A 27,086-nucleotide genomic window follows, 5' to 3' on the forward strand; every position below is an offset into this window, starting at 1 on the left:
CTTCCTTACCAAATTGGATGCCTTTTATTTCTTTTCTTGGTTGATTGTTGTGGCCAGAACTTCCAGTGCTGTGTTGAATAAAAGTGCTAAGATTGGACATGATTGTCTTGTTCTTGACTTAAGGGAAAAGCTCTCAGTATTACAGCACTGAGTCTGATGTTAGCTGGGTGTTTTCATCTTTGGCTTTTATTATGTTAAGGTATGTTCCCCTAAACCCACTTTATTGAAATCTTTAATCATGAATGGGTGTTGCACTTTGTCAGATACTTTTTCTGCATCTATTGAGATACTCATATGGTTTGTATCCTTTCTCTTACTGACTTGATGTATCACATTAATTCATTTGTGAATATTGAATCACTGTATCCCAGAAATAAATCCCACTTGATTGTGATGAATGCTTTTTAAAATGTATTGTTGGATTTGGTTTGTTGATATTTTGTTAAGGATTTTGCACTTACATTCATCAGGGATGAACTACAGGGATTGCCCTGTAGTTCTCTTTTTCTCTCTCTTTCTTTTTCTTCTTTTAGTTTTTTAGTGGGTTTTCATATCAGGGTAAGTGGTGGCTTCACAAAATGAATTTGGAAGCTTTCCTTCCCCTCGGTTTTTTGGAAGAGTTTGAAAAGCATAGCTATTATCTTTGAATATTTGGTAGAGTTCACCTGTGAAGCCATCTGGTCCTAGGTTTTTGTTCGTTGGGAGTTTTTTTTTTTTTTTTTTTTAAAGATTTTATTTTATTTATTTGAGAGAGAGAGACAGTGAGAGAGAGAATGAGCGAGGAGAAGGTCAGAGAGCGAAGCAGACTCCCCATGGAGCTGGGAGCCTGATGTGGGACTCGATCCCGGGACTCCAGGATCACGCCCTGAGCCGGAGGCAGCGTTGGGAGTTTTTTGATTACTGATTCCATTTCTTTCTGGTAGTTGGTCTGTTTAAATTTTTATTTTCCTGTTCAGTTTTGGTAGGTTATTTGTTTCCAGGAATTTGTCCATTTCTTCTATGTTGTCCAATTTGTTGGCATGTAGTATTTTATAATGTTTCAATTATATTTCTGTACAAACTCACACCCTAAGATCAAGAGTCCTATGTTTCACTGACTGAGCTAGTCAAGCATTCCAGTCTTTGTTTTCTAATTTTTTAAATTTAAGTTAATTAGCATATAATATATTATTTATTTCAGGGGCACAGGTTTGTGATTCATTAGTCTTACACAACACACAGTGCTCACTACAACATATACCCTTCTCAGTGTCCATCCCCCAGCCACCCCATCCACCGCCGCCGTCCCCTCCTGCAAGCTCAGTTTGTTTCCTAATTTAAGAGTCTCTTATGGTTTGTCTCCCCCGGTTTCATCTTGTTTCATGTTTTTTTCTCTTTCTTGTGGTCCTATACCTTGTTTCTTAAATTCCACATTGAGATCATACGATAATTTTCTTTCTCTGGTTGACTTATTTCACTTAGCATAATACCCTCTAGTTCCATCCATGTTGTCACAAACTGCAAGATTTCTTTTTTTGATGGCTACATAATGTTCCATCAAATACATATATATACCACATCTTCTTTATCCATTCAGTTGTCAATGGACATCTGGGCCCTTTCCATAGTTTGGCTACTATAGACATTGATGCTATCAACATTGGGTGCAGTTGCCCCTTTGGGTCACTACCTTTGTATCTTTGGGATAAATCCCCAGTAGTGCAATTGCTGGGTCCTAGGGTAGCTCTATTTTCAACTTTCTGAGGACCTACATCCTCTTTTCCAGAGTGGCTGCACCAGCTTGCACGGCCACCAGCAAGTGTTCCCATTTCTCCACATCCTTGCCAGCACCTGTTATTTCCTGACCTGTTGATTTTAGCCATTCTGACTGGTGTGAGGTGGTATCTTAACTGTGTTTTTGATTTGTATTAGCCTGATGCGGAATGATGCTAAGCACTTTTTCATGTGTCTGTTGGCCATTTGGATGTCTTCTTTGGAGAAATGTCTGTTCATGTCTTCTGCCTTTTTTTGATTGGATTATTTGTTCTTTGGGTGTTAGGTTTGATAAGTTCTTTATTGATTTTGGAGACTAACACTTAACCTCATAAGACATTTGGAAATCTCTTCTCCCATTCTGTTGGTTGTCTTTTGGTTTTGTCAACTGTTTCCTTTGTTGTGCGAAAGCTTTTGATCTTGATGAAGTCCCAGTATTTCATTTTTGCCTTTGTTTTCCTTACCTTTGGAGACGTGTTTAGCAAGAAATTGCTGTGGCTGAGGTCACAGAGGTTGCTGCCTATGTTCTCGTCTAGGATTTAGATAGATTTCTGTGTCCCATTTAGGTCTTTCGTCCATTTTGTCTATTTTTTGTGTGTGGTATAAGGAAACGGTCCAGTTTCATCCTTTGCATTTGGCTGTCCAGTACCATGTGCTGAAGAGACTTCGTTCCATTGGACATTCTTTCTTGTCTAGACAAAGATTAGTTGACCATAGAGTTGAGGGTCCATTTCTGGGTTTTCTGTTCTGTTCCATCGATCTATGTGTCTTTTTTTGTGCAAGTAACATGCTGTCTTGATGATTACAGCTTTGTAGTAGAGCTTGAAGTCTAGGAGTGTGATGCCACCAGCTTTGGTTTTCTTTTTCAACATCCCTTTGGATATTTGGGGGTCTTTTCTGGTTCTGTACAAATTTTAGGATTATTCATTCCAGTTCTGTGAAAATAAGTTGATGGTATTTTGATACCGATTGGGTTGAATGTGTAGATTGCTCTAGGTAGCAGGGGCATTTTAACAATATTTGTCCTTCCCATCCATGAGCATGGAAAGATTTTCTAATTCTTTGTGTCTTCCTCAATTTCTTTCATGAGTATTCTGTGTTTTTCTGAGTATTTCTTTGGCTCTTTGTTTGGTTTATTCTGAGATATCTTAATGATTTTTGGTGTAGTTGTAAATGGGATTGATTTCTTAAATTCTTTTTCCTGTCTCACTGTTCATGTATAAAATGCAACTGATGTCTGTGCATTGATTTTATATCCTGACACTTTGCTGAATTCCTGTATCAGTTATAGCAATTTTGGGGTGGAGTCTTTTGGATTTTCCACATAGAGTATCATGTCATCTGCAAAGAGTGAGAGTTTGAATTCTTTGCTGATTTGGATGCCTTTTATTTCTTCCTTTGTCTGATTGCTGAGTCTAGGATTTCTAGTACTGTGTCAAACAACATTGGTAAGAGTGGCCATCCTGCCATGTTCGCTGTGGGCTTTTCATGGATGATGGCTTTTATGATGTTGAGGTATGTACCCTCTCTCCCTACACTATGAAGAGTTTTAATCTAGAAAGCATGTTACTTTGTCAAATGCTTTTTTTTGCATCTATTGAAAGGATCGTATGGTTCTTAGTCTTTGTTTTATTAATGTAGTGTATCACATTGATTGATTTTTGGATGTTCAACCAACCTTGCAGCCCAGGAATATATCCCACTTGGTCATGCTGAATAATCCTTTTAATGTACTATTGGATGCTATTGGCTAGTACCTTGGTGAGAACTTTGGTATCCATGTTCATCAGGGATTTTGGTCTGTATTTCTTCTTTTTGATGGGGTCTTTATATGGTTTTGGGATCAAGATAATGCTGGCCTCATAGAAAGAGTTTGGGAGTTTTCCTTCTGTTTTGAGTTTTCTGAAACAGTTTCAGAAGAAAAGGTATTAGTTCTTCTTTAAATGTTTGATACAATTCCTCTGCGAAGCCATCTGATCCTAGGCTCCTGTTTGTTTGGAGATTTTTGATTACTGCTTCATCTCCTTGCTGGTTATGGGTCTGTTGAGGTTTTCTATTTCTTCCTGTTTCAGTTTTGATAGTTTGTATGTCTCTAGGAATACATCCATTTCTTCCAGATTGTCTCATTTGTCAGCATGTAATTGCTCATGATATGTTCTTACAGTTGTTTGTATTTCTTTGATGTTGGTTGTGATCTCTCCTCTTTCATTCATGATTTTATTTATTTGGGTATTTGCTCTTTTCTTTTGGGTAAGTCTGGCTGGGGCTTTGTCAATCTTACTCTTTGAGAGAACCAGCTCCTAGTTTCATTTATCTGTCCTACTGTTCTTTTGTTTCTGTTTCATTGATTTCTGCTGAGTCTTTAGTATTTCTCTTCTCCTGCTGGGTTTAGGCATTATTTGCTGTTCTTTTTCCAGCTCCTTTAAGTGTAAGGTTAGGTTGTGTATTTGAGACCTTTCTTATTTCTTGAGAAAAGCTTGAAGTGCTATCCATTTCTCTTTTAGGACTGCCTTTGCTACTTCCCAGAGATTTTGAACAGTTGTATTTTCATTTGTTTCCATGAATTTTTAAAATTTTTCTTTAATTTCCTGGTTGACCCTTTGATTCTTTAGTAGGGTGCTCTTTTACCTCCATGTACTTGAGTTCTTCCCACCTTTCCTCTTGTAGTTGAGTTCCGGATTCAAAGCATTGTGTTCTGAAAATATGCATGGACTGATCTCGGTCTTTTTACTGGTGGAGACCTGATTTGTGACCCACGATGGGATCTATTCTGGAAAATGTTCCATGTGCACTCAAGAAGACTGTGTATTTCTTTGCTTTGGTATGGAATGTTCTGAATGTATCTGTGAAGTCCATCTGGTCCAGCATGTCATTCTGTGCCCTTGTTTTCTTGAGAGTTTGCTTAGATGATCTGTCCATTGCAGTGAGGGGCATGTTAAAATTCCCTACTATTATTGTATGAGTATCTGTGTGTTTGATTTTATTATTAATTGGCTTATGTAATTGGTTGCTCCCATGTTAAGGGCATAAATATGTATAGTTGTTAGATATAGTGTCCTTCCTCATCTCTTATTATAGTCTTTGGTTTAAAATCTAATTTGTCTAATGTGAGGATTGGCACCACAGCTTGCTTTTGATGTCCGTTAGCATGGTAAATCGTTTTCTGCCCTGGCCCCACTTTTAATCTGGAGGTGTCTTTTGGTCTAAAATGAGTCTCTTGCGGAGAGTGTATTGATGGGTCTTGCTTTTTAAAAAACCTATTCTTGTACCCTATGTCTTTTGATTAGGACATTTAGCCCATTTACATTCAGGGTAACTATTGAAAGATATGAACTTAGTGCCATTGTATTGCCTATAAGGTGACTGTTACTGTATGTTGTCTCTGTTTTTTTCTGGTCTGTGTTACTTTGGGGCTCTCTCTTTGCTTAGAGGATCCCTTTCAATATCTCTTGCAGGGATGGTTTAATGATCACAAATTCTTTTAGTTTCTCTTTGTCCTGGAAGCTTTTTATATGTCCTATTTTGAATAACATCATAGCTGGATAAAGTATTACTGATTACATATTTTTCTCATTTAGCACCTTCAATATATCATGCCTGTACTTTCTGACTTAGGAGGTCTCTGTGGATAGGTCTGTTGTTAGTCTCGTGTTTTTACCCTTGTAGGTTACAAATCTCTTCTCCGGAGCTGCTTTCAGGATTTTCTGTCTCTGATATTTTACGTCTTACTCTTAGATGTCAGGGTGTTGAACTGTTTTTTATTTTGAGGGGATTCTCTGAGCCTCCTGGACTTTGATACCTATTTTCTTCCCAAGATTAGGAATTTCTTTGCTATAATTTGCTCCAGTGTACTTTCTGCTCCTCTCTCTCTTTTCCTGTTCTTATGAGATCCCAATTACTCTAATATTGTTTGCTTTATGTTGTCACTTACTTCTTGAGTTCTCCTCTTGTGATCCAGTAGTTGTTCATCTCTCTTTTTCTCAGCTTCTTTATTCTCCATTGTTTGGGCTTCTTTATCACTAATTCTGTCTTCTGCCTCATTTATCCTAGCAGGTAGGGCCTCCATTTTTAATTGTATCTTATTAATTGCCTTTTTATTTCAACTTGGTTAGATTTCAGTTCTTTTATTTCTCTGGAAAGGGATTCTCTAGTGGCTCCTATGTTTTTTTCAAGCCCAGCTAGTTTATTTAAAATCATTATTCTGAACTGTAGTTCTGACATCTTATGTCCATATTGATTAGCAGTCAGTATTACTTCTTATTCTCTTTGTTGAGGTGAGTTTTTCTGTTTTGTCATTCTTTCCAGAGAAGAATAGATGAAGAACAGAACAAAATACTAAAAGGGCAACAACAGTCCCAGGGAAATATACACTAAACAAATCAGAAGAGACCCAATACCGGGGGTGGGGGGAAGTGGTAAATATAATCAGGTAGGTGAGCTGAATAGAGCAGTATACTGGATTCTATGCGTATTTTTGGTTTGTGTTTATAGAAAACTAGATCCCAAAATTCTAACAAAGGAAAAACCTGTATATGTACAAAAATAAAATTAAATACAATGAAAAGATAGAATGTAACTGTAAAAATGAAATTAAAAAACAAGAAAAAACAAAAGAGAAAGAAAAGAATCAACAACAACAGAAAGGGATACAAATAACAACAACAAAGGTGAACAGAACAGAGCAGTACACTATCTCCTGAGAGTATTTTGGTCAGTTTGTTAGGAGAAATCACCTCTCAGAATTGTAAAGAAAGAGAAAAATATATATAAAAATCATATTAAATGGATTGAGAGGATTGAATGTAAATGTAAAGGTGAAAATTAAAAAAAAAAAAGAAAAAGAATGTGTGGGATGCCTCGGTGGCTCAGTTGGTTAAGCCACTGTCTTTGGCTCAGGTCATGATCCCAGGTTTCTGGGATCAAATCCCACATCAGGCTCCTTACTCAGCAGGGAGCCTGCTTCTTTCTCCACCCTGCCTGCTTCTGTGCGCGCTCTCTCTCTCTCTCTCTCTCTGACAAATGAATAAAATCTTTAAAAAAAAGAGAGAGAGAATATGATCAGACAGGTGAATAGAACAGAGCTATATACTAGATATTGGGTATATTTTGGTGTGTTAGAAGAAACTGCATCCCAAAATTTTAAAGAAAGAAAAACTTAGATATATATACAAAAATAAGGTTAAATACAATGAAGGGTTAGAATGTGACTGTAAGAATGAAAACTAAAAATATATTTAAAGAAAGGTTGATAAAATAGGAAGTTGATTGAAAAAGGAAAGAAGAAAAATTTTAAAGAAAAAACATTTTAAAAATTAAAGTCGGAAGACTAAAGAATCATGGGACAAGTCATGAGTTCTATGTGCTGTATTCCCTTAATACTGGAGTTTTGCAGTTCTCATTGATCGGTAAACTTGGTCTTCGCTGGATGTTCTTGCTGATCTTCTGGGGGAGGGACCTGTTGCAGTGATTCTCAGAATATCTTTGCTCGAGGTGGAATTGCACCACCCTTGCCAGGGGCCAGACTAAGTAATCTGCTCTGGTTTGCTCTTATGTGTCTGTTGTTCCCTGAAGGTTTTCCCTGCAGCTTTAGAGGAGGAGAATGAAAATGGCAGTCTTCTCATCTCTGTTCCCAGAGCTGAGAGCTCAGGGCCCAACTCCTCAGTGAACCCTTAGAGAAAAGAAGTCAGTCATTCCTGTGTCCCTAGTCTCTGGCCACCATGTGCTCACCCAGCCTATGACCGAACATTTCAGTCTCTGGCACACAACCCCATGCGAAGTATCCAAACTCAGCAGACTCTGTGGCATGCCTCTGCACTGCTCCTCCTGGGGGAGGAACAGGCGTCTCTCCATGGTTCTCCTGCTTGCTGGGCTGCTGCTCGAAGAGGAGGGCAGTTATGGCAGCCCTGAGCCGAGAGCCCTCTCTTGGGCTGACTCTTTGTGGCTGGCTTCCCCGCTCCAATACGAACCCCTGGGTCTTCCTGTAACCCTGATGATCCCGAGACTGCACTGCCCTGTGAGCCTTCTACCTCCTGCTTAGTTGCCTAAGCGTCATCCTTTCACTGGAGCAGACTTCTGAAAGTTCTGATTTTTTGTGCTCCTTGCTCTGTCACTTGCAGATGGCTGGCCGATGGAGCCTCCCTCCCCCACTGTCTTCCCATATATCACTTTGGATTCACTTCTCTGTACCTCCTACCTTACAGAAAGTGGTTGCTTTGCTATTCCTGGAGTTGTAGCTATTTTCTTAGATCTCCAGTTGAGTTTGCAGGTGTTCAGAATAGTTTGATAGCTATCTAGTTGAATTCCTGGGGCCAGACAAAATTAAGGTTTCCTACTCCTCTGCCATCTTGGAAGTCACCCCATCTTTGTTATAAAGTTTAATTTGTCCTATGTAAATATTACTATTCTGGCTTTATTTTTTTTTTCTTCCAAGTTTTTATTTAAATTCCAGCTAGTTAACATATAGTACAATATTAGTTTCAGGTGTAGAATATAGTGACTCATCACTTACATACAATAGTCACTGGTCATCACAAGTACCCTCCTTAATGCCCATCATGTGTTTGGCACCCACCCTCCCCAAACTCCCCCCACCTCTCCTCCAGTAATCATCAATTTGTTCTCTATAGTTGAGTGTTTCTTGGTTTGCCTCTTTTTTTGACATCCACTTGCACAATAAATATTTCTCCATCCCCTCACTTTCAATCTGCAGGTATCTTTAGGTCTAAAATGAGTGTCTTCTAATCAGCATATAGATGGGTCTTGTTTTTTTATCCATCCTGTCACTCTATATCTTTTGATTGGATCATTTAGTCCATTTGTATTCAAAGTAATTATCCAAAGGTATGTATTTATTGCCCTTTTAATATCTGTTTTGTGGTTGTTTCTGAAGATTTTCTCTGATCCTTTCTTGTCTTTTCTCTTTGATGGTTTGCTGGTTTTCTTTAGTGATATATTCGGATGTATTCCTGTCTGTTCTTTGCATATTTATTAGTATCTTTGATCTGTTGTTATCATTAAGTTTGTATATAACATCTTCTGCATATAGCAGTCTATATTAAGTTGATGGTTGCTTAAGTTTGAACCCATTCTTTACACCTCTCCTGCCCATGTTTTAGGTAAATGGTGTCATATTTTATACCCTTTTATTTTTAAGTTGCTTGACTGATATTTTACAGAAATACTCATTTTTCTTGCTTTTGTGTTTTCTGTCTTCACACTTGTCTCATTTGGTCTCTCTTTTCGACTCTTAGTCCCCTTCAGTATTTCTTGCATGGCTCATTTAGTGGTTGTGAATTCATTTAGTTTCGCTTGCCTGGGAAAACCTTTTTTGTTGTTGTTGCCTGGGAAATTCTTTATCTCTCCTTCTGTTATGAATGATAGCCTTTTTTTCTTTTTTTAAAGATTTTATTTATTTACTTATTACTTTGACAGAGAGAGACATAGCAAGAGAGGGAACACAAGTCAGGGAGCAGGAGAGGGAGAAGTAGGCTTCCTGCTGAGCAGGGAGCCTGATATGAGACTCGATCCTAGGACTCTGGGATCATGACCTGAGCTGAAGGCAGACGCTTAATGACTGAGCCACCCAGGCACCCCTGCATGATAGCCTTGTTGTGTAGAGTGGTTTTGGCTGCAGGTTTTTTTTTCCCATTAAGTACTTTGAATGTATCATGCCCACTCCCTTCTGGCTTGGAACGTGTCCGTTGAAAAATCCCCCTCTAATCTTAGGGAGTTTCCCTTGTATGTAACTGTTGTCTTTTGTCTTGCTGCTTTTAGATTTTTTTCTTTACCACTGGATTTGCTTTTGTTGATTTTGTTGGGGGTTCTCTGTGCCTCTTGGGTCTGGATATCTGTTTTCTTCTCCAGACTGGGGAAGTTTTCAGCTATTATCTCTTCAAATAAATTTTCTGCCCTCTTTACTCTCTCTTCTTCTGGGACTCCTATAATATGAATGGTACTAAGTTTGATGGGAGTCACTGAGTTCCCTAAGTCTATTCTCATTTAGTGTTATTCTTTTTTCTCTCTTTTCTTCAGCTTGATTATTTTCCATGACTCTGTCTTGTAGGTCATTCATTCATTCCTCTGCTCTTCCATTCTACTGTTTATTCCATCAGGTATATTTCTCATTTTGTTCATTGAGCTCTTTATCTCTGCTCTGTTATTCCTTATCTCTGTGTTGAGAGCCTTGCTGATATCTTCCACTCTTTTCTCAAGTCTGGTGAACATATTTAGGGTCATTACTTTAAAATTCTCTATCAGCCATGTTAGTTATATCTATTTTACTTAGGTCTCTGCCTGTGGCCTTGCCCTTTTATTTTATTTAAGACAAATTCCTGTGCTTTCTCATTTTGTTTAAGTCTCTGGCTGCTGCTTTGTGCTAGGAAAGTCACCTTCATCTCCTGTTCTTGAGGGTAATGGCCTAATGAAGGAGAGGTTTCATAATGCCCTGCTAAGGTAGTGTTACCTCTTCCCCAGAGCCTAGCGCTTCAAGGAGTATCTCCAGCGTGTGCTGTGTATTTTCTGCTGTTGTGTCCTGGCCACTTTATCCCTTAGGCAAGTCGTCTGCAGAGGCTCTCTTCACCTGTTGTGAAATGAGACCTGTCACTACCACCAGTGGAACTGAGGCCCTGTAAGACTTCTGGGTGGGGAGAAGTGGTGTGGCCACGGGTTTGGGCTGGGTTTTGGGGGTGGTGTGTTGGGGGGCCATCACACTGGGACTGACACAAATGTGACTGGAAAGAGTGGTTTTTCTGGAGCACAGAAGGGTGGCGCTCGGTGTAAAGGAGTTAAGTAGGGAGTGCTGAGGCTGCCCTCGTTCCCACAGGGCTGTGTGCTTAGGCTGAGGGATGGGAGAGGGAAATGGTACCTGCCAGTTCCTTTGTTCATGGTGGGGGTCTTTCTATGAATGCTGTCTCTCTGGGATATTCTGAGATGAGCAAATAACCTCCCCACTGTATGTCCCACCTGCTCTTTAGATCTCCATTTCCGCACTGTGTCCGCAGGATGTTTGCCCTGCCTTCTTCCCCAGTGACCCCGGATTCTCCCGAGCCACACCTGCAGATCTTTAGAACTCTAGTGTTAAGCCCTGCTGATTGCCAGAACTCATGAAATTTGGCCCCTCTTACATTCCACGCCCAGGTGCTATGGGGATTTGTTTTCCTTTTGTACTCCCCTGTGTGCTAGTCTGTCTTTCGTCAGTCTCTGTTACTGGGGCTCCCTCCCCACTGTAGCAGCCCGTCTTTTTCACTGCCTCTCTGCATTTTCCTACCTTCTTCGATGTGGCCTCTTCTCTACCTTTAGTTGTTTGCTCTGCCAGTCTTCAGATGGATTTCTGGGATATTTAGGGTGATTTGATAGTTATCAACTTGTATTTGGGGACAAGGTATAGCTAGGATCCTGCTATTCTGCCACCATCATTGAAGACAAACAGTTTTAACTAATGAACTCTTCCCATTATATCATACAGTATGGGAAAAGGGATAAGCCTCACAAGCTTCAGTCTTGGGAGTAGGATGTCCTTCCCTCTCTCACTTTCTCGTCCATATCTCTCCAGTCTTCCTCCTTAGGGCCCTCCTCAAGACCCCTTAAGTTTTTGGTGTGCCATCCACTGTGCTCGAAAATTATATCCTTCCTCTCAGAAGAAGTCCTGGGCCCTGGGTCCGTCCTTGTGTTAAGACTTTTGTGGTACGTTGGTGGAGGCTTTTCTCTGCTTAGTCTTTGCCTGTGTCGAAGATGAAAGGCTAGGCTCTGGTTCTGGCAATGGGCTTATGTTATTAAGAATTCTGATTTCAGTTCATTCTCTTCACAGAAGAGAGCTTCACTCAGCTTCTAGCAGATATCCTAAGAGCAAATACAGATCATCATAATAAATATTAATTTACTTTCAGAGATAACCGGATCTAGCTTCACATGAATTATGTTCTTCTTAACCCATTCATTATGAAATAATAATACAGGCATTATTGTACTAAGGAGTTTTGGTAAAAATAATTTCATGAATTTTCTTTTCTTCTTTTTTCTTTTTTTAAGATTTCTTTATTGACTTGAGAGAGAGAGCCAGCACATACACATATGTGTGTGTGGAGGTGGGGGTGGTAAGAGGTAGGGGGAGAAAAAGAGAAGGAGAAGGGGGAGAGAGAGAGAGAAGGAGTTTGTGTACCTTAAGCAGACTCCCTGCTGAGTGCAGAGCCCAACACAGGGCTCAATCTCATGACCCTGAAATCATGACCTGAACTGAAATTTAGAGTAGGCACTTAACTGACTGAGCTACCCAGGTAACCCTTGAATTTTCTTAAATTACAAGGTTCTCTTTCTCTTTCTCTCTCTCTCTCTCTCTCTCTCACACACACACACACACACACACACACGCTCAGCCAAGATGGGTTTTTCTGAGCCATTCTAGAAGATAGGCATCTCCTCAAAGGAAGTTCTTTCTGACATCCAGATCTGTCCCCCAGTAGAAGGTGAGATGAGGTGGAGGGTGCCTTTTTCCATATATTCAGCAATTCTTCAACAGTTATTTTGAAGTAGGAGATGACTCTTAACTCCCAGGTCCATACATTATATACTACAGATTTTTTTTTATCTACTACATGCCACATATCTGCGAGGTGCTGCAAGGTGCTGTACATATAATAACAGTGTTCAAGAAGATATGTATGGTTCTTACCAGCAGTTGCTATCCTTTGAGAGAGCCCTATAGTTAAAAAGAATTTTAAATTTAGCATGATAGCCGTTTTGATAAGCAGAGAGGAACTCTTCTTATGGTGTGTCTTTTCTGCTGTGTATCTTCAGCATCTTTTTCACTGGATCTTCTTTTTTTTTTTTTTTTCTTCCCAATTTATTTATTTTCAGAAAAACATTATTCATTATTTTTTCACCACACCCAGTGCTCCATGCAAGCCGTGCCCTCTATAATACCCACCACCTGGTACCCCTACCTCCCACGTTTTCCTTCAACCTGCATATATAGTTCAGTTACTTCCCTTGATACTTGGTCCCCTTAGAACTTGTCCTTTTCCTTCCTTCCCTCTGAAGTTCATAAACGAGTACTTTGTAATGGACAATATCTACTGTCTCTAAACTCAGTGTAGTCTGATGCACCTTGCTACTGACATAACTCTTAAAAGTCATCAAAATTCACTTGTCATTTTCTTAGTCCTTATCCTATTTGATCTCTTTTTATAGTGAACAGTCCCTCTTTCTCCTCACTCACCTTGTCATTTGTTCTTCCACTGCCTTCCTTGACAGTGTCTTTATTCTCTGTCATTTTCTCTGGCCCTTGTCCTCCTCCTCATCCCCATGTGTAGATAATTATTCCAAGGATTTGTCTTTGGCATGCTTCTGTCTTTTGCAGATCTCATTTCTTCAGCTGTCACTTCTGTGCCTAGGGTTTTCAAGTGAAAATACTTTATAAAATATAAAGTACAGGGTTGCTTTATTGTTAATTATCTTATCCCCTGTACTAGCTTCTCTCTGAACTCTAACTTCCCATTTCTCAAAGTTTGCCTCATTCTCTGTTCTTACTGCTACTCATTTCATTCATATTTTCATTAACTTCCCTGACTTCCAGAAGCCACTGAAATTTTCCTGACTTAATTCTGTTTCTTCTGAATCCATGTAATACTGCTTGTAGACTACTTTTGAATGAAGTCCTTGTGTCTTGACCTGGTATTCAAGGCCTTTCATGATCTGACCCAGCCTACTTTTTCAGCTTAATTTCCCTTTCACTTTAACCTCATGTATCTCCTTAAGTTTCAGTGGAACATCTTTTTATTAATATACCCAAAAGGTGGGAATGTGTTCTTTTGTGCCAGACATATCATTGATGTCATGTCAGATACCAGCATCTTCAAATAAGGCAGTTCTCTTAAAATGTACATATAGTAATGATAGAACATTACGTATCTGTTTTAGAAGGCAACTCTCCCATGTATGACCATATTGTGATCTTTTTCCCCCCAGAAACATTTAAGAATGCACAAAGATATGTACTAAGGTGTTGTCAAGGGAAAAGTTAGCATTTGGCAGCACTCTGGAAATTACACACTAAGTACTTTGTCATTTAATTAGATTTTTTTTTCTGTCCTATAGTTTTTTTCTTTTCGCTTAACTGACCATTATGTTTAATTTCAGGCTCTTGATGGTTTTTTTTTAGCAATCATGACAGATGGAAGCATAATATATGTGTCTGAGAGTATAACTTCATTACTTGAACATTTACCAGTAAGTATCCTGTGATCTTTTTCTTATTTAAGACCTATTTTAAATGTTCTAAAGTATGAGGAAGAGGATCTCCAGAGCAGTGTTGAACAGTTGTTAGAGTCAGGGGAAGAGCTTTAACCATGTCTCCCTATTTGGCAGTAACTAATATTTAACTGCCACTGTATCTAACCTCTGCCCTTCTTACTCTCATGCTGTTCTCAGGGTTTCCTTTTTAATCAGCGTGGTGACAGTGTTGCTAAGTTACTGGAAATACCTTAAGAATAAGTAAATTTGGGGGGAGTTATTTGTTCCTTTTAGAGGAACTCAAGTAATTTTCTCAAAAAAATAACTTAGAATAACATACTAAAAATAATAGGTACAGAGTTTTTTGTTCTGTGCTAGAAATGAGAATTTGATAATGACCATATTCAGTTTATTTTCAATATGACCAAGCGAATTAGAAAAGAATTATATTGTATAATTTTGATCAGGATGATGAATACCTGAATTATATCTTATTGCTTGCTGTTTTATTAAACGTGTATTTGTTGACTACTCTGTGTCACCCTGTTATGCTGGGTGCTGTGCTGTGTTGACAGTTTTTATGAATTTAAAGTTTGTAATTGTTTAAAAAATGTAATTCTTATTTAAGATAGGACTTGTATAAATATTCTGAAGTTATTTATAAATTACTCTTTAATTGCCCATCTTTTGAAGATTTATAAGAATACAAAGTAAACTCTTCTATAAAGGTCTCTTTCAAGAGATAGCAAAAAGCACTATCACCCTTCCTTTGATTATTCTGCTACTTTATATGTTACCAAAAGAATAGACTCCACACTTTAAGATCAGATTCTACAGCACGTCTAGTTAGGATTTAGGTGTTTGATCATTAATGTTTTTCTTCTCAATGCAAACCCTCTTTGCCCTCACATTCCCTCCTGTTTTTTTTTTTTAACTTTTAATTTTAGAACTGGTTTTATATTTACAGAAAAATGAAGAAGATAGTACAGAGAGTTCCCATATGCCGCATGCCCAGTTTCCTCTCTTACTCACATCTTCTGGATCTTTTTAGTTGATTGTGTAAGCCAAAGCTTATAGACTGGCAGGTGTACTTTTTTGGCAGAGAAGATTGCTAGTGATCCAGTAGACCCATTTTATTTCATTCTGAGTTAAGAGTAGCCTTTTTTTAAAACAGTTTTTTGCTTTTCTCTGCTTACTGTACTTTCCCTCACATCACTGACATTGCTGAATTATAGGTTATTTAATGATTTGAAAACATAAGCACAAGTGTCTTTTGAGAAAATGAAATAATACTTGTTTAGGATTATGCATAATAGGAGAAAACAGTATGTGCTTTCCTATTTTGAGTTGTCATTAAAAATTAACTGTAACAGGGCACCTGGGTGGCTAGTGGGTTAAGCCTCTGCCTTCGGCACAGGTCATGATCTCCGGGTCCTGCGATAGAGGCCTGCATTGGGCTCTCTGCTCAGCAGGGAGCCTGCTTCCCTTGCTTTCTCTGCCTGCCTCTCTGTCTACTTGTGATCTCTCTCTCTGTGTCAAATAAATAAATAAAATATTTTAAAAAATGGAGTGTAACAAATAGTTTAAAGTAATTTTTTCATTTTAATATGCAAACCTTTTTTGTCTAAAATAGAATTTTGGCTGTTGCCTGAAAGGCAAGAAACATTAGCAAATCCCAAAATTAGGCTTTAGTGTTTATAATTCAGTTCTCTTGAGAAATTAGAATTTGCCATCTTAGTGTTCACTGGGACTTAAAATTTTTAAATTCTAATTCTGACTATAAAATTATAAAACTGATACTTTAGGTCCTGCAAAAAGAACATTTTTCTTTGTCACTTCATACTTATGAAATTAACTTAGGTACATTTTAACTATTTGTGGCTAACAATTAGGAGAAGGGATTTTGTTGATTTTTTAACCCCCTTCTTGGTTTGACATTCTGTGACAAAATCATAGGGTCATAGAACCTCAGCATCAGAAGGGATTTAGACCTCCTCAGCCCAGCCTGCCTTTATGTTATCAGCAGACATGTTCCCAGAGAAATTGGATTTAATTATACAAACATTTAGTAAAAGTGGCAACACAGAAAGTCAGGCCTCTTGACTGGGAACTTAAAATTGGTTAACACTTGACAACTTAAGACTTGATTTCCTCACACTTGCTTAAATGTGCTCCTGAGAGAGAGAGTATATTAAACTTATAATCACCTGTAATGTGGGGCGGGGAGGGGGGTGTGGGCAGGAGAATGATTAACCGTGTTACAGTGTGACAGAGTCCAGGAGTGAAAGTGCTGCTCTGAAGATCCTTTTCCTTTCCTTTTCTGTTCTTCTTAACTTGTTAGTTGGGAATTATAAACATAAGTGTGTTTTAAGAAAGTCAGTACAGACTTTGGTATAAATATAGTATGCCACAATATAATTTAGAATTTTTTTGAATAGTTATATAATGATTTTGAAAGCTTATTTGATAGGGCCAGAATTTTTGTTCCTGGTGCCTGTACCAAAAGAACATAGTTATTATATCCAACATATATTTGACATTTTTCTCAGAGGAGCTTTTAATCCTTTTTAAGCAACTTGTGTTTATATTTCCAAACTAAAAGCAGTTATCTGACTGTTGGTTGTCTCCCTGAAAGAAAAGGAAATTGGTGGGAGTGAATAGTTTCCGCTTAATGGTCCCATTGACCTACTGTAGAGAAGAACAGAAAGACCTGAATGATGGAGTAATTCCATTCCTGGGTATTGACCCAAAGAAAACATGAATACTAGTTCAGAAAGATACATGTACCCCTATGTTTATTGCAGCATTATTTAGGATAGCTAAGGTGTGGAAGGAACCCAAGTGTTCATCTATAGATGAATGGATGAAGAAGGTGTGGTGTATATATATAATGGAATACTACTCAGCCATAAAAAGAATGAAATCTTGCCATCTGCAACAACATGGATGGACCTAGAGGTTATTAAGTTAAATAAGTCAGAGAACGACATATCCTAAATAGTTTCCCTTATGTGTGGAATCTGAAAAAGAAAAGAAATGAATAAAAAGATCCCAATAGACTCTTAAACACAGAGAAGAAACTAATGGGTGCCAGAGGAGATGGGGGAGGATGGATAAAATAGGAGAAGAGGATTAAGAGGCACAAATTTCCAGTTTAAGAAAAGGAAAGAAAGAAAACAGTCTGTTGATTTAGGTCACATTATAAACAGCAGATTTTATATTCCTTCTTCATGAAAATGATTGAGAGGGATAGAAGGATCCAGATAGCTACCATTTTCTTTTCTTTTCTTTGAATTGTGTTTGGGAACTGAGTGGGTGGTATGCCAACATCAAGTATGATTACCTTCATTTAGAGATTTTAAATGTAGTGGTTAAAGGAAAGTTTGACACATTAATTAATTCATTAGTTGCCTGCTAACTCTGACATTTCAGATTATCAAGTGTCAGGGGAAGCAGAGTGGTGGGGAAGCATTACCTGTGACCATACCACTCTATACTAGCCATTCATATTTTCTCTATAAATATGAAACCTCCTATAAGTTTATAGGTGGAAAAGCAAGGGTAACATGGCTCACATCATAATTTACTGGAATAGAAGAAATTGAAGATAAGAATAAATAATAGAAAACAATAATCATTTCCAAAATGAAAGTTTTAGTTTTTCAAATTGGTGTCTTATTTTTCTGTTAAGACAATTTTTATATTGGTACCAATGCATAGATTATTGATACTTTATTTCATCAATAAAAAGCAGTTTTCTAGCTTTTGTTCTTATTCATGCTTCAATTTTTAGTTTATTACTTCTGGAGATTTTTCAGACTTTCAGAAAAATCTCATTAAAATACAGATATATTTTTGGTATCGTTATCCCTTAAGCTTTATCAAATAAATCCTTAGCCCAAAATATTTTACTGTACTGATGACATTTATGTGCAAAGCATTGTGCCAGTGCTGCCTTGATTTGAAGGACAGGAGATAAAGGTGTAAGAGATAGGGCATAGCAGGACATAGACATTAGAGATAGGGTAGCAGGACATAGACATTAAAATAGAACCAATTTTTTTTAATGAAAAAGGAATGATATGAGTAATAAATACTAAAGGAATTTTATTTTTACTGTGGATTATGGTGTTTAGAGAATGCTTTTTTAAAAAAATTCATTTCAGGGGTAGAATTTAATGATTCACAGCTGTGTATAACCCCCAGTGCTCCTGTTACATCAAGTACCCTCCTTAATGCCCATCACCCAATTATCCCTTCCCCTCCAGCAGCCCTCAGTTTGTTTCCTAGAGTTCAGCATCTCTTATGGTTTGCTTCCCTCTCAATTTTCATCTTATTTTATTTTTCCTTCCTTCCCCTATGTTCATCTGTTTTTGTTTCTTCAATTCCACATGAGTGGAATCATATGTTAGTTGTCTTTCTCTGACTGACTGATTTCACTTAGCATAATACCCTCTAGTTCCGTCCACGTCATTGCAAAGAGCAAGAAGAGAATGCTTTTTTGGAGGAAATAATTTGAATTAAACTTTGAAAGGTAGAGAGTACAAATCTGGAAAGAGGAGGGAAGGATATTCTATTTCATGGGGTGGACAGTGAGGGCTAGAAAAAAAGAAAATGTGTGGAGAGAAGCAAAACATCCTTTCTTACCTCTCACTAGCCCCCATGCTTGTCTTTTATTGTTCTTTGAGGGTTTTTTCCTTTGTTTTGCTTTTTTTTTTTTTCCCCTTATAACAAAGTGTTTAGTGTTTAAAATAGAAACAGTGGAAGTGCTTTGGTTGAATGCAGGGGCATAGACCTTTAGCCCGGCCTCCACAACACCTTCTCACTCCCCTTGCCCTCCACCCCTTCCTCCACAGTTCTTGGCATACCACTTCACTGTTCCCAGAATTCCATGTGGCAGTTTGAAAATGTAGAGAAACCAAGTCAAATGGACTGGATTTAATAGGAAATGTGAAGTCACTGAAGTTTTGTCATGATTCTTTTAAAATTATTATTATGTTATTATTTTTATTTATCTGAGAGAGAGTGCACATGTGCCTGAGTGCGGAAGAAGGCAGAGTGGGAGGGAGAAGCAGACTCCCTGCTGAGCATGGAGTCTGAGGCAGGCTTGATTCCAGGACCCTGAGATCATGACCTGAGCCAAAGGTAGATAGATACTTAACCAAGCGAGCCACCCAGCTGCCCCTCCTTAGTAGTCCTCAAGGGTAGGAACTGTCTTAACCGTTTTTTATTCCACAACCATGGCACATCATAGACAACCTGATGTTTGTCAAATTATTTTTGGTTACTAAACCATGGTTAAAGCCCTATTTTTAGCAAGGATTGTAAAGCTTAACATACTACTTAACATACTACTTGCCTCTTTTGTTATCTAAAAGGAAGGCTTTTTGTCAGTGGGATACAGGATAGATGGCAGGAAAAAATGAAATAAAAAAGAAAAGACACACTAGACAATTGAAATAACACCGAAATCAAATCTTCTCTTCACTTAGCCAGTGGCTAATGCTTTGGTCCTTTGTTATAGTGTACACCACCATAATTTATGGTAAGGTTGTATCTCCTAGCCAAAGATACTTGTATTAAACCTTCTTAGTCCTGTTATATAGTAAATGTTCAAATTTGGTGAAACTCACGTTTGCAAATAATTTATCAGACTTTCACAGTCCTATTGATCATTGATCTGATGACGCTCATAGCAGAGGCTTGGGAGTCATGTTAACCTTCTTCCACCTTCTCTTGTTTTTTGAGCTGTGCTTTAGAACTTAGAGTTTGTCAGTTTTTATAGATGATTGAAAGTTAGCTATATGCTCATGTGGTGTTTTAAGAAAGATGATATACTTTTAAAATGTACTTGAATCGCTAAAATTATTGTGTTTTTTAAAAATTTCTTTTTTAGTCTGATCTTGTGGATCAAAGTATATTTAATTTTATCCCAGAGGGGGAACATTCAGAGGTTTATAAAATACTCTCTACTCATCTGCTGGAAAGTGATTCGTTAACCCCTGAATATTTAAAATGTAAGTAGTCACTGTCAAGCAAAAAGTTAAATGTATTTGGTTGCACTTTCCTTTAGTTTTATAACAAACACAGTTTAGTTTTTGTAACAAACACAGACATGTCAAACCATATCAACACATAGCATCATGCCATATACCCTATTAGATCCTTTTTAAATATTAATATATACATAATGGAATTATGACCATATTAAAAGTCTGCACTCTCTTTCAGGGTATATTGAAACCCACTCTTTTTTGTTGTAATAGTTTTGCCAGTGGCAGTATCGTAGCCAATGAGGTTTATCCGAGGCGCGATTATTGCTAATTGAAAAATACATTTCACACAGAAGTGGAACCTGGCAATAAATTATGAAAAAATATTTTTGAAAAAAAATAAAAAAGAAAAGAAAAAATATTTTTGTATGTAATGAGAGAAAATAGTCTTATTTTTACCATCACTGACCAATTGAACACTGGAACTGTAGAAAAAAGTAACTTCTGTATTTCAGAATATTATTATGTAAAGGAAATTGCTTTATTAATTAAACTGAATTAAGTTATCATTTATTGTATATATTTAATATGCCTGGAACTTGGGCTATCTCATAAGAGTGCCAAGAATAGTGAAAAATAGTCCTTGCCTTCAAGAAGTACAAAATACTGTGGTATAATTAGACGTTTCTCTTAGATTCATTTGACAAATTAATTTGACCAGACTGTTTCATTTTCTTCACTAAATTACCCCTTGTTTAATCTGAAATTATTATAACACTTTAGTATTTAATCACTTTTTTTTCGTGATTTAAAATATTTGAGTTTTCTGGTAATACTGCTTAATCATTTTAAAAGTAATTTTTATTTTGAACCCTGAAATTCTGTAGCATACTTACTAAAAATAGACACACACACACTCACGTTTATGTGTAACTATGTGTGAATGTATATCTTTGTTAAGAACAGATTAGGAGGAGTCAAGAAGAACTAGAGATAAGGAGAATCCATTTGAAGCCTAGTTCTTATGACACTGACCAATAGACCATTCCAGGAAAGAGATCTGGACTGGACACAGAGGCAGTTGTGTGTCTGTAAATAGGGCTTGGCGTCATGGATTGAATGGCACTGTTTAAGGTAAACATATAGAACAAAGAGGAGAAAGTTGGAACTCTGGGCCATAGCAGTAGGTGGATAGAGGAGAGATGGTCCACGTTAGCGACCTTTGTAAGGGCAGAATTGACTGGAGAACTGAATGCAGGCAAGCTTCTGGCAGAAAGACAGCTCTCGGACTTCTGCTTCCAAGATCAGAGGTGAGGTTGGCAACAGTACTTTTTGATAGAGAAAAGCTTTAATTAAATGACTTCCTGACCCCCTAGTTAAACAATTAGTATACAAAACAAATTTATTTCTCTCCCAAAAGTGTTGATGCCAAGTGAATAATGTGATATATAACAGGGAAAATTGCTTAGAAAATTCAGGATCCTACAAACTGGTCGTTTGGGCCATAGTGAAGATGGGGTGATACAGGTGGTGTGATTTGTGTCCAGAGAAGGAAATTGGGCTCACTAGTTCATCCTAAGGAGTTTGAGTTTTATTTTTTACATAATGAGGAACTAGTGAAAGGGATTTGGGGGAAAACAAAAAAAGTGGTCTGAAAAAAAGTATACCTCAGGTGAAAAATTTTGGAAGGACCAGACTGGAGGTAAGAATAGCAATAGAAGTAAGGGTGGAAAGAAAAACCTATATATGAGTGATGAGTAAATGAACTCAGGAGGACTTGGCATTAGGCACAGGTGACCAAGTGGCCAGGGATCATAAGTGAGGAAGGTTTTAGGAAGAAAGTAGTTCGATCTGCTGAGTTTGATAATAAAGCCTTTTGTGGTAAGGACAGAAGAGTATGAGTTTGATGCTGTGAGTGAAAAGAGGCGTTACTAGTCCTTGAGTGCTGAAATAATGATGAAGGTACTATTAGTCTAAGACTAGTAGGCAAGATTTAATTATAGTGGCACGAGTGTAGAAGCTTAAAAGAATACATTTTGCAGCTACTTGAATGCAGCGTAATTTCTCTACTAAATTGGTGGTATTGGATGCTAAGTTGGAAAAAATGACTAGTGAGAGCTTGGTGAAATAAACAGCAGGTCCTGGTGACAGGTTAGTTTTGGGGCATATGATAGAGAAGAGACCAAATTGGTAGGGTTTCCAACTGGGGAGATAACACACATAAGACAGAGGAGAACAGCTGGCTTAGAAGAAAGAGGGATAAATTCACTTCCAGATATTTCGAGTTTAAGTTGCTTGGTGGGACAATCAAGTAGAAATGTCCTAAAGCAAATAATGATATGAGATTTGGTCTTAAACATAAAATGTTAGAATTAGAGAGAGATTTAGGAGTAAATAAATTTACCAATGCCAATAAATTTATAAGGGGATAGTAAAAGATAAAAAGGAACTCTTGTGAATGCTCATAGTTTGAAAATTGATTGATGGAGAGTTTATGGAAATAGTAAGGTAGGAAGGTTAAGTTTCGTGTTATGGAGATGAAAATGTAATGAGTCTTAAAGAGGTAGAAACAACGAGGAAAGATCACTGATTGTATTGTTAACTCAATACAAATGTTGGTGATCTTAAAAAGAAATTTCTTCAGAGGTGTAAGGACTAACACCACATTTTATGAAAGTTCAGGGAGATGAATCTATGGAAATAGAGCACATAATAAAAAGGAAGATCCATGATCCTAAAAAGAGTAGCATGAAAAACCCTTTGTTTAAGGTGGAAAGACCTCAACAAATTTTAAAATTGGAAAGTAAGGACCCAAAGAGAATGTATGGATGCTAAAGGAATGAATGACCGTGGAGTAGCCCTAGTCCTAGAAAAGTTCGGAAAGACTGTTTGAGGTGGAGAAAAGCATTAGCTTTGTAATGGGAAGCAAAACCTTTCTTTCACATGAGAGTGAAGAATGAGAAGGAAAAACAGATGAAAGTGGGGAAATATACAGTTGCTTATAACAGAAGATATGTCTCCTCTATTAAGAATAAGATGAGATCGCCTTCTAAAGATATTTTACTTTTATGAACTAAACAAAATGTCATTGAGGACTTCTGTTGGAGAAAATAATGATTATAAACTTACACAACTTTTATCATGTTATAGATCATTCATTATGACAAATCACAAATATATCACATTTTTTCTCATTTCAGCAAAAAATCAGTTAGAATTCTGTTGCCATATGCTTCGAGGAACAATAGACCCAAAGGAGCCGTCTACCTATGAATATGTGAAATTTATAGGAAATTTCAAATCTTTAAATAGTGGTGAGTTAAAAATATGGTGAATTTTAAGTTGGTTCTTTAGAATTTTAAAGACACAGATGTTTGAACATCAATAATTATTAGATTTTACTGGAGTAACTGATGATAAGTATTTCCTTGTTTTTTTAGTATCCACTTCAGCACACAATGGTTTTGAAGGGACTATACAACGCACACACAGGCCTTCTTATGATGATAGAGTTTGTTTTGTAGCTACTGTGAGATTAGCTACACCTCAGTTCATCAAGGTATGTCTCTATCTTCCAAAGAGGATTTCACTTCATATTATGAGAACTAGCTTTATGTAATTTTTTTGTTGTTTCCAGAATAACTGATAGTTCTTACAAACATTAAAGCAGTAATGATCATGAGCCATTAAATATACGTGGTTGTGATAATTTTTTTAAATTTAAAATCAGTTAATTAACATATATTGTTTTATAAGTTTCAGAAGTAGAATTTAGTGATTCATTAGTTGAATACAACACCCAGTGCTCTTTACTTCCAAGTGCCCTCCTTAATGCCTATCAGCCAGTTACACCATCCCCCAGCCCCCGTCCCTCTAGCAACCCTCAGTTTGTTTCCCAGAGTCAAAAGTCTCTTACGGTTTCTCTCCCTCTCTGATTTCATCTTAATTTATTTTGAAGCAAATGAGTTGTCAAGGCACTCATTAAATTATAACTAATTTAAAAATACATATCCTTTGCAGTTAACCAGTGGTTATATATCACCACTGTCCTGCTTTTGTGCAAAATGTTAGGTTACTTTTTTATATAGTTCACAATCTATACTCAAGGGGAAAGACCAAAAATCTAGGTGATTTTTAAAGATTGCTTTTGAAATTTTCTTTTGAAATATGCAAGTGACCTTTTACTGCATATAATTTTACCTTTTTAATTTTAAAATTCAGTTAAATAATGTATTTTATTCCCTGGGGCTCAAGAGGTAGATGATTAGTAGTAGACAAGTGGGAAAATAGTTCAGCCACTAGAAAGTGGCTTGAAATAAGCCAGGCTAAGATTTTAAATTTAGAGGGAGACTGTATTCTAGAAGTAGCAGTTTGAGAACCTTAGTCCAGTCTTGTTCTGCTTGTTTTGTTCTTAGGAAATGATAGCAGTGGCTAACATTTGCTGATGGCTGCATACTTCATATGTACAGTCTCATTTAATTATTCTGATAACTTTATAAGATAGATGCTAGTATGAACCTCATTTTATATGTAAGGAAACTGAGGCTTTGGGAAGTTACTTGCTCAAAGTTGCAGCTGTTAAGTGGTAGATTAATTACATTTCCCATTTTCTCAAAGCCCAAACTCTTAATTCACTTCAGTGAGCTATAAGAGGTCATTCAAGGACACAGAGGAGGTTGGACTGCATTGCTGAGTATGACTAGGGTCTAGGATTATTGTGAGTGGAGGGCATAGGGATGGTGGAAGATGAGGTTAGACCAGCAAGCAGCGTCCAGAAATAAAATATGTTTCTTTGTTGTTTCCCCATGCTAAAGAGTTTAAACTTTATCCTAACCGGATGAGAAATCATCAAGGTTTTTAAGCAGGGAAGTCGTAATCTTACTTGAGTATCAGAAGGTAACTGTGGCCAGACAGAGTAAAAGATGGGTTAAAGAACAGGGAGACTTGTCTGGGGAGAAACTATGGCAATAACATGAGCCAGAGATGGCAAGTCTAGAGTCTAATAAGACCCTGCAGATGGATGGGATTACGTTTGTTTGTTTGTTTGTTTGTTTTTTTAAAATTAGAAGGTGAAATTGAAAGGATTTGGTAACAGCCGTTTAGGTGGTTTTTAAAAGGGGAAAACGAGAGTGTCTTGTGACTATCGGATTTCTAGACTGATGGCACAGCACAGGTATGCCTCCAGGAACGAGATACAAAACTGTGTGCATATAAGGAGTAAGGCAGCTAGTTCATTTGAGGACATACGGAGTTTGTGATGCGTGGGGACATCCAGACAGAAATGTAGAACTGTCATTCAGGAGAGAGATCTGAATTTAGAATTAGAGTTCTACAGGCATGTGAGTGAATAGAGAAATATGTTGAGTGAGAAATACTTCCCCAGAATTCTGCCTGTTTATTGTCACATTCTTTAATACTAGAAAATTAAAATGTGATTAAAAAATAATTTAGGGAAAAATGATCTAATAATGAGTTTCATGGCTGACAATATTTAGGATTCTCCTAAGGGCACAGAACAGTATTTCTAAATTTTAATTAATTTGCTTTTAGGAAATGTGCACTGTTGAGGAACCTAATGAAGAGTTTACATCCAGGCATAGTTTAGAATGGAAGTTCCTATTTCTAGATCACAGGTAACTTCATTTTAAATTCCATTAAAAGCTAAACGTCACCTAAGTCTTGAAATTAATGGGTTTCAGAGACAAAATTTTTCTAATGAGATGTTCAATCCATTATCCATTTTTCAAAACTTAAGATTGCCCCCAAAGCTGATTTCTTTTTTTAAGATTTACTTTATTTTTTATTTTTTTTTTAAGATTTTATTTATTTATTTGAGAGAGAGAGACAGTGAGAGAGAGCACGAGCGAGGAGAAGGTCAGAGAGCAAAGCAGACTCCCCATGGAGCTGGGAGCCTGATGCGGGACTCGATCCCGGGACTCCAGGATCACGCCCTGAGCCGAAGGCAGTCGTCCAACCAACTGAGCCACCCAGGCGTCCCTATTTTTTATTTTTTAAAGATTTTTAAAATTTATTCATCCGAGAGAGAGATCAAGCAAGAGTGCAAGCAGTGGGAGAGTGTCAGAGGGAGAAGGAAAAGCAGGCTCCCCATTAAGGAGCCCAACACGGGCTCCAAACCCCAGAATCATGATCTGAGCCAAAGGCAGATGCCTAACCGACTGAGCCATGTGCCCCCCAAAAACTGATGTCTAGTTGAAGTATTTCTTATTATGGAAAAGTTATAATATTGATTGTTTTCTAATTTAGGGCACCACCTATAATAGGATATTTGCCATTTGAAGTTCTGGGAACATCGGGCTATGATTACTATCACGTGGATGACCTAGAAAATTTGGCAAAGTGTCATGAGCATTGTAAGTAGATTTTAATGTTTCTGGTGATAATAACTGCTTCTGGTCAACTAAATAGTGTAGTAATAGAGGGTGGTAAAATGCAGACTTGTAACCATTTTTGTGTTTGTTTTAAAAAAATACTGGAGGATTTCCTTTTTTGGAAGATTTTTACTTTATAGCCAATCCAGTAGGAATTATAGATCAAACTTAAACTTGTTTCTGTTTTACATATTTTAATCTGTAATAGTAAGTACAGGTTTATAATATGGCATCTAATGAACCTTGTTTTTGAAGTGTATAAGTTCTAAATCTGGAGTAAGAGAAATAGATTGCTTTGAAAATACTGTAACCTTAGTTCATGAGTTTTAATACCCAGGCATCTAATTCTGCCCAGGAGGCGAGTACACATTTAAAGAAACTCTTAGAAAGCCACAATGAATGCTTAATGTGACCTGTTGTGTTGTGGTTATTAGCAGCAGGACCAGTAGCCTCTCGTTGTGCCTGGCTGACACAATTGTAAACGATTTATGTATGTTATCTCCGTTATTCATTACCAGAGTTATAGAAAGTAGATATTCTTGTGATCTCCGTGAGTAATGTGAGGTACAGCAAAGCCAAGTAATTTACTGACAATCGCACAACTCATTAGTGGCAGAGCCAGGATTAGAACCTAGACCCTTTACCACATGCTGTTCTTTTTTTGTTTCAGAAATGTGTTTTATTTGCTTCTCCGGTTCTCCTCCCCAAATCCTACCCTCTTGAAGTG

General features: G+C 37.4%; 1 protein-coding gene and 1 non-coding gene across 9 annotated transcripts in view; both read left to right on the plus strand.

The window, feature by feature from the left end:
* CLOCK (clock circadian regulator) overlaps nt 1–27,086 on the plus strand; it is a 146,512-nt gene that overhangs the window by 89,187 nt on the left and 30,239 nt on the right. For 7 of the 8 annotated variants that reach the window (XM_044226110.1, XM_044226107.1, XM_044226114.1 and 4 more), the window contains 6 exons: nt 13,885–13,974; nt 19,874–19,994; nt 23,171–23,284; nt 23,411–23,529; nt 25,521–25,603; nt 26,235–26,341. In XM_044226110.1, the coding sequence (XP_044082045.1) occupies nt 13,885–13,974; nt 19,874–19,994; nt 23,171–23,284; nt 23,411–23,529; nt 25,521–25,603; nt 26,235–26,341 (634 nt within the window). The remainder of the gene's footprint in view (nt 1–13,884; nt 13,975–19,873; nt 19,995–23,170; nt 23,285–23,410; nt 23,530–25,520; nt 25,604–26,234; nt 26,342–27,086) is intronic. The other variant, XM_044226115.1, reaches the window with a different exon arrangement.
* LOC122890634 lies at nt 20,240–20,374 on the plus strand. Its single transcript, XR_006381109.1, has one exon. It is a non-coding gene; the product is annotated as a U4 spliceosomal RNA (small nuclear RNA).

Source organism: Neovison vison, chromosome 11 (assembly GCF_020171115.1).
Source record: "Neovison vison isolate M4711 chromosome 11, ASM_NN_V1, whole genome shotgun sequence".
NCBI lineage: Eukaryota > Metazoa > Chordata > Mammalia > Carnivora > Mustelidae > Neogale > Neogale vison.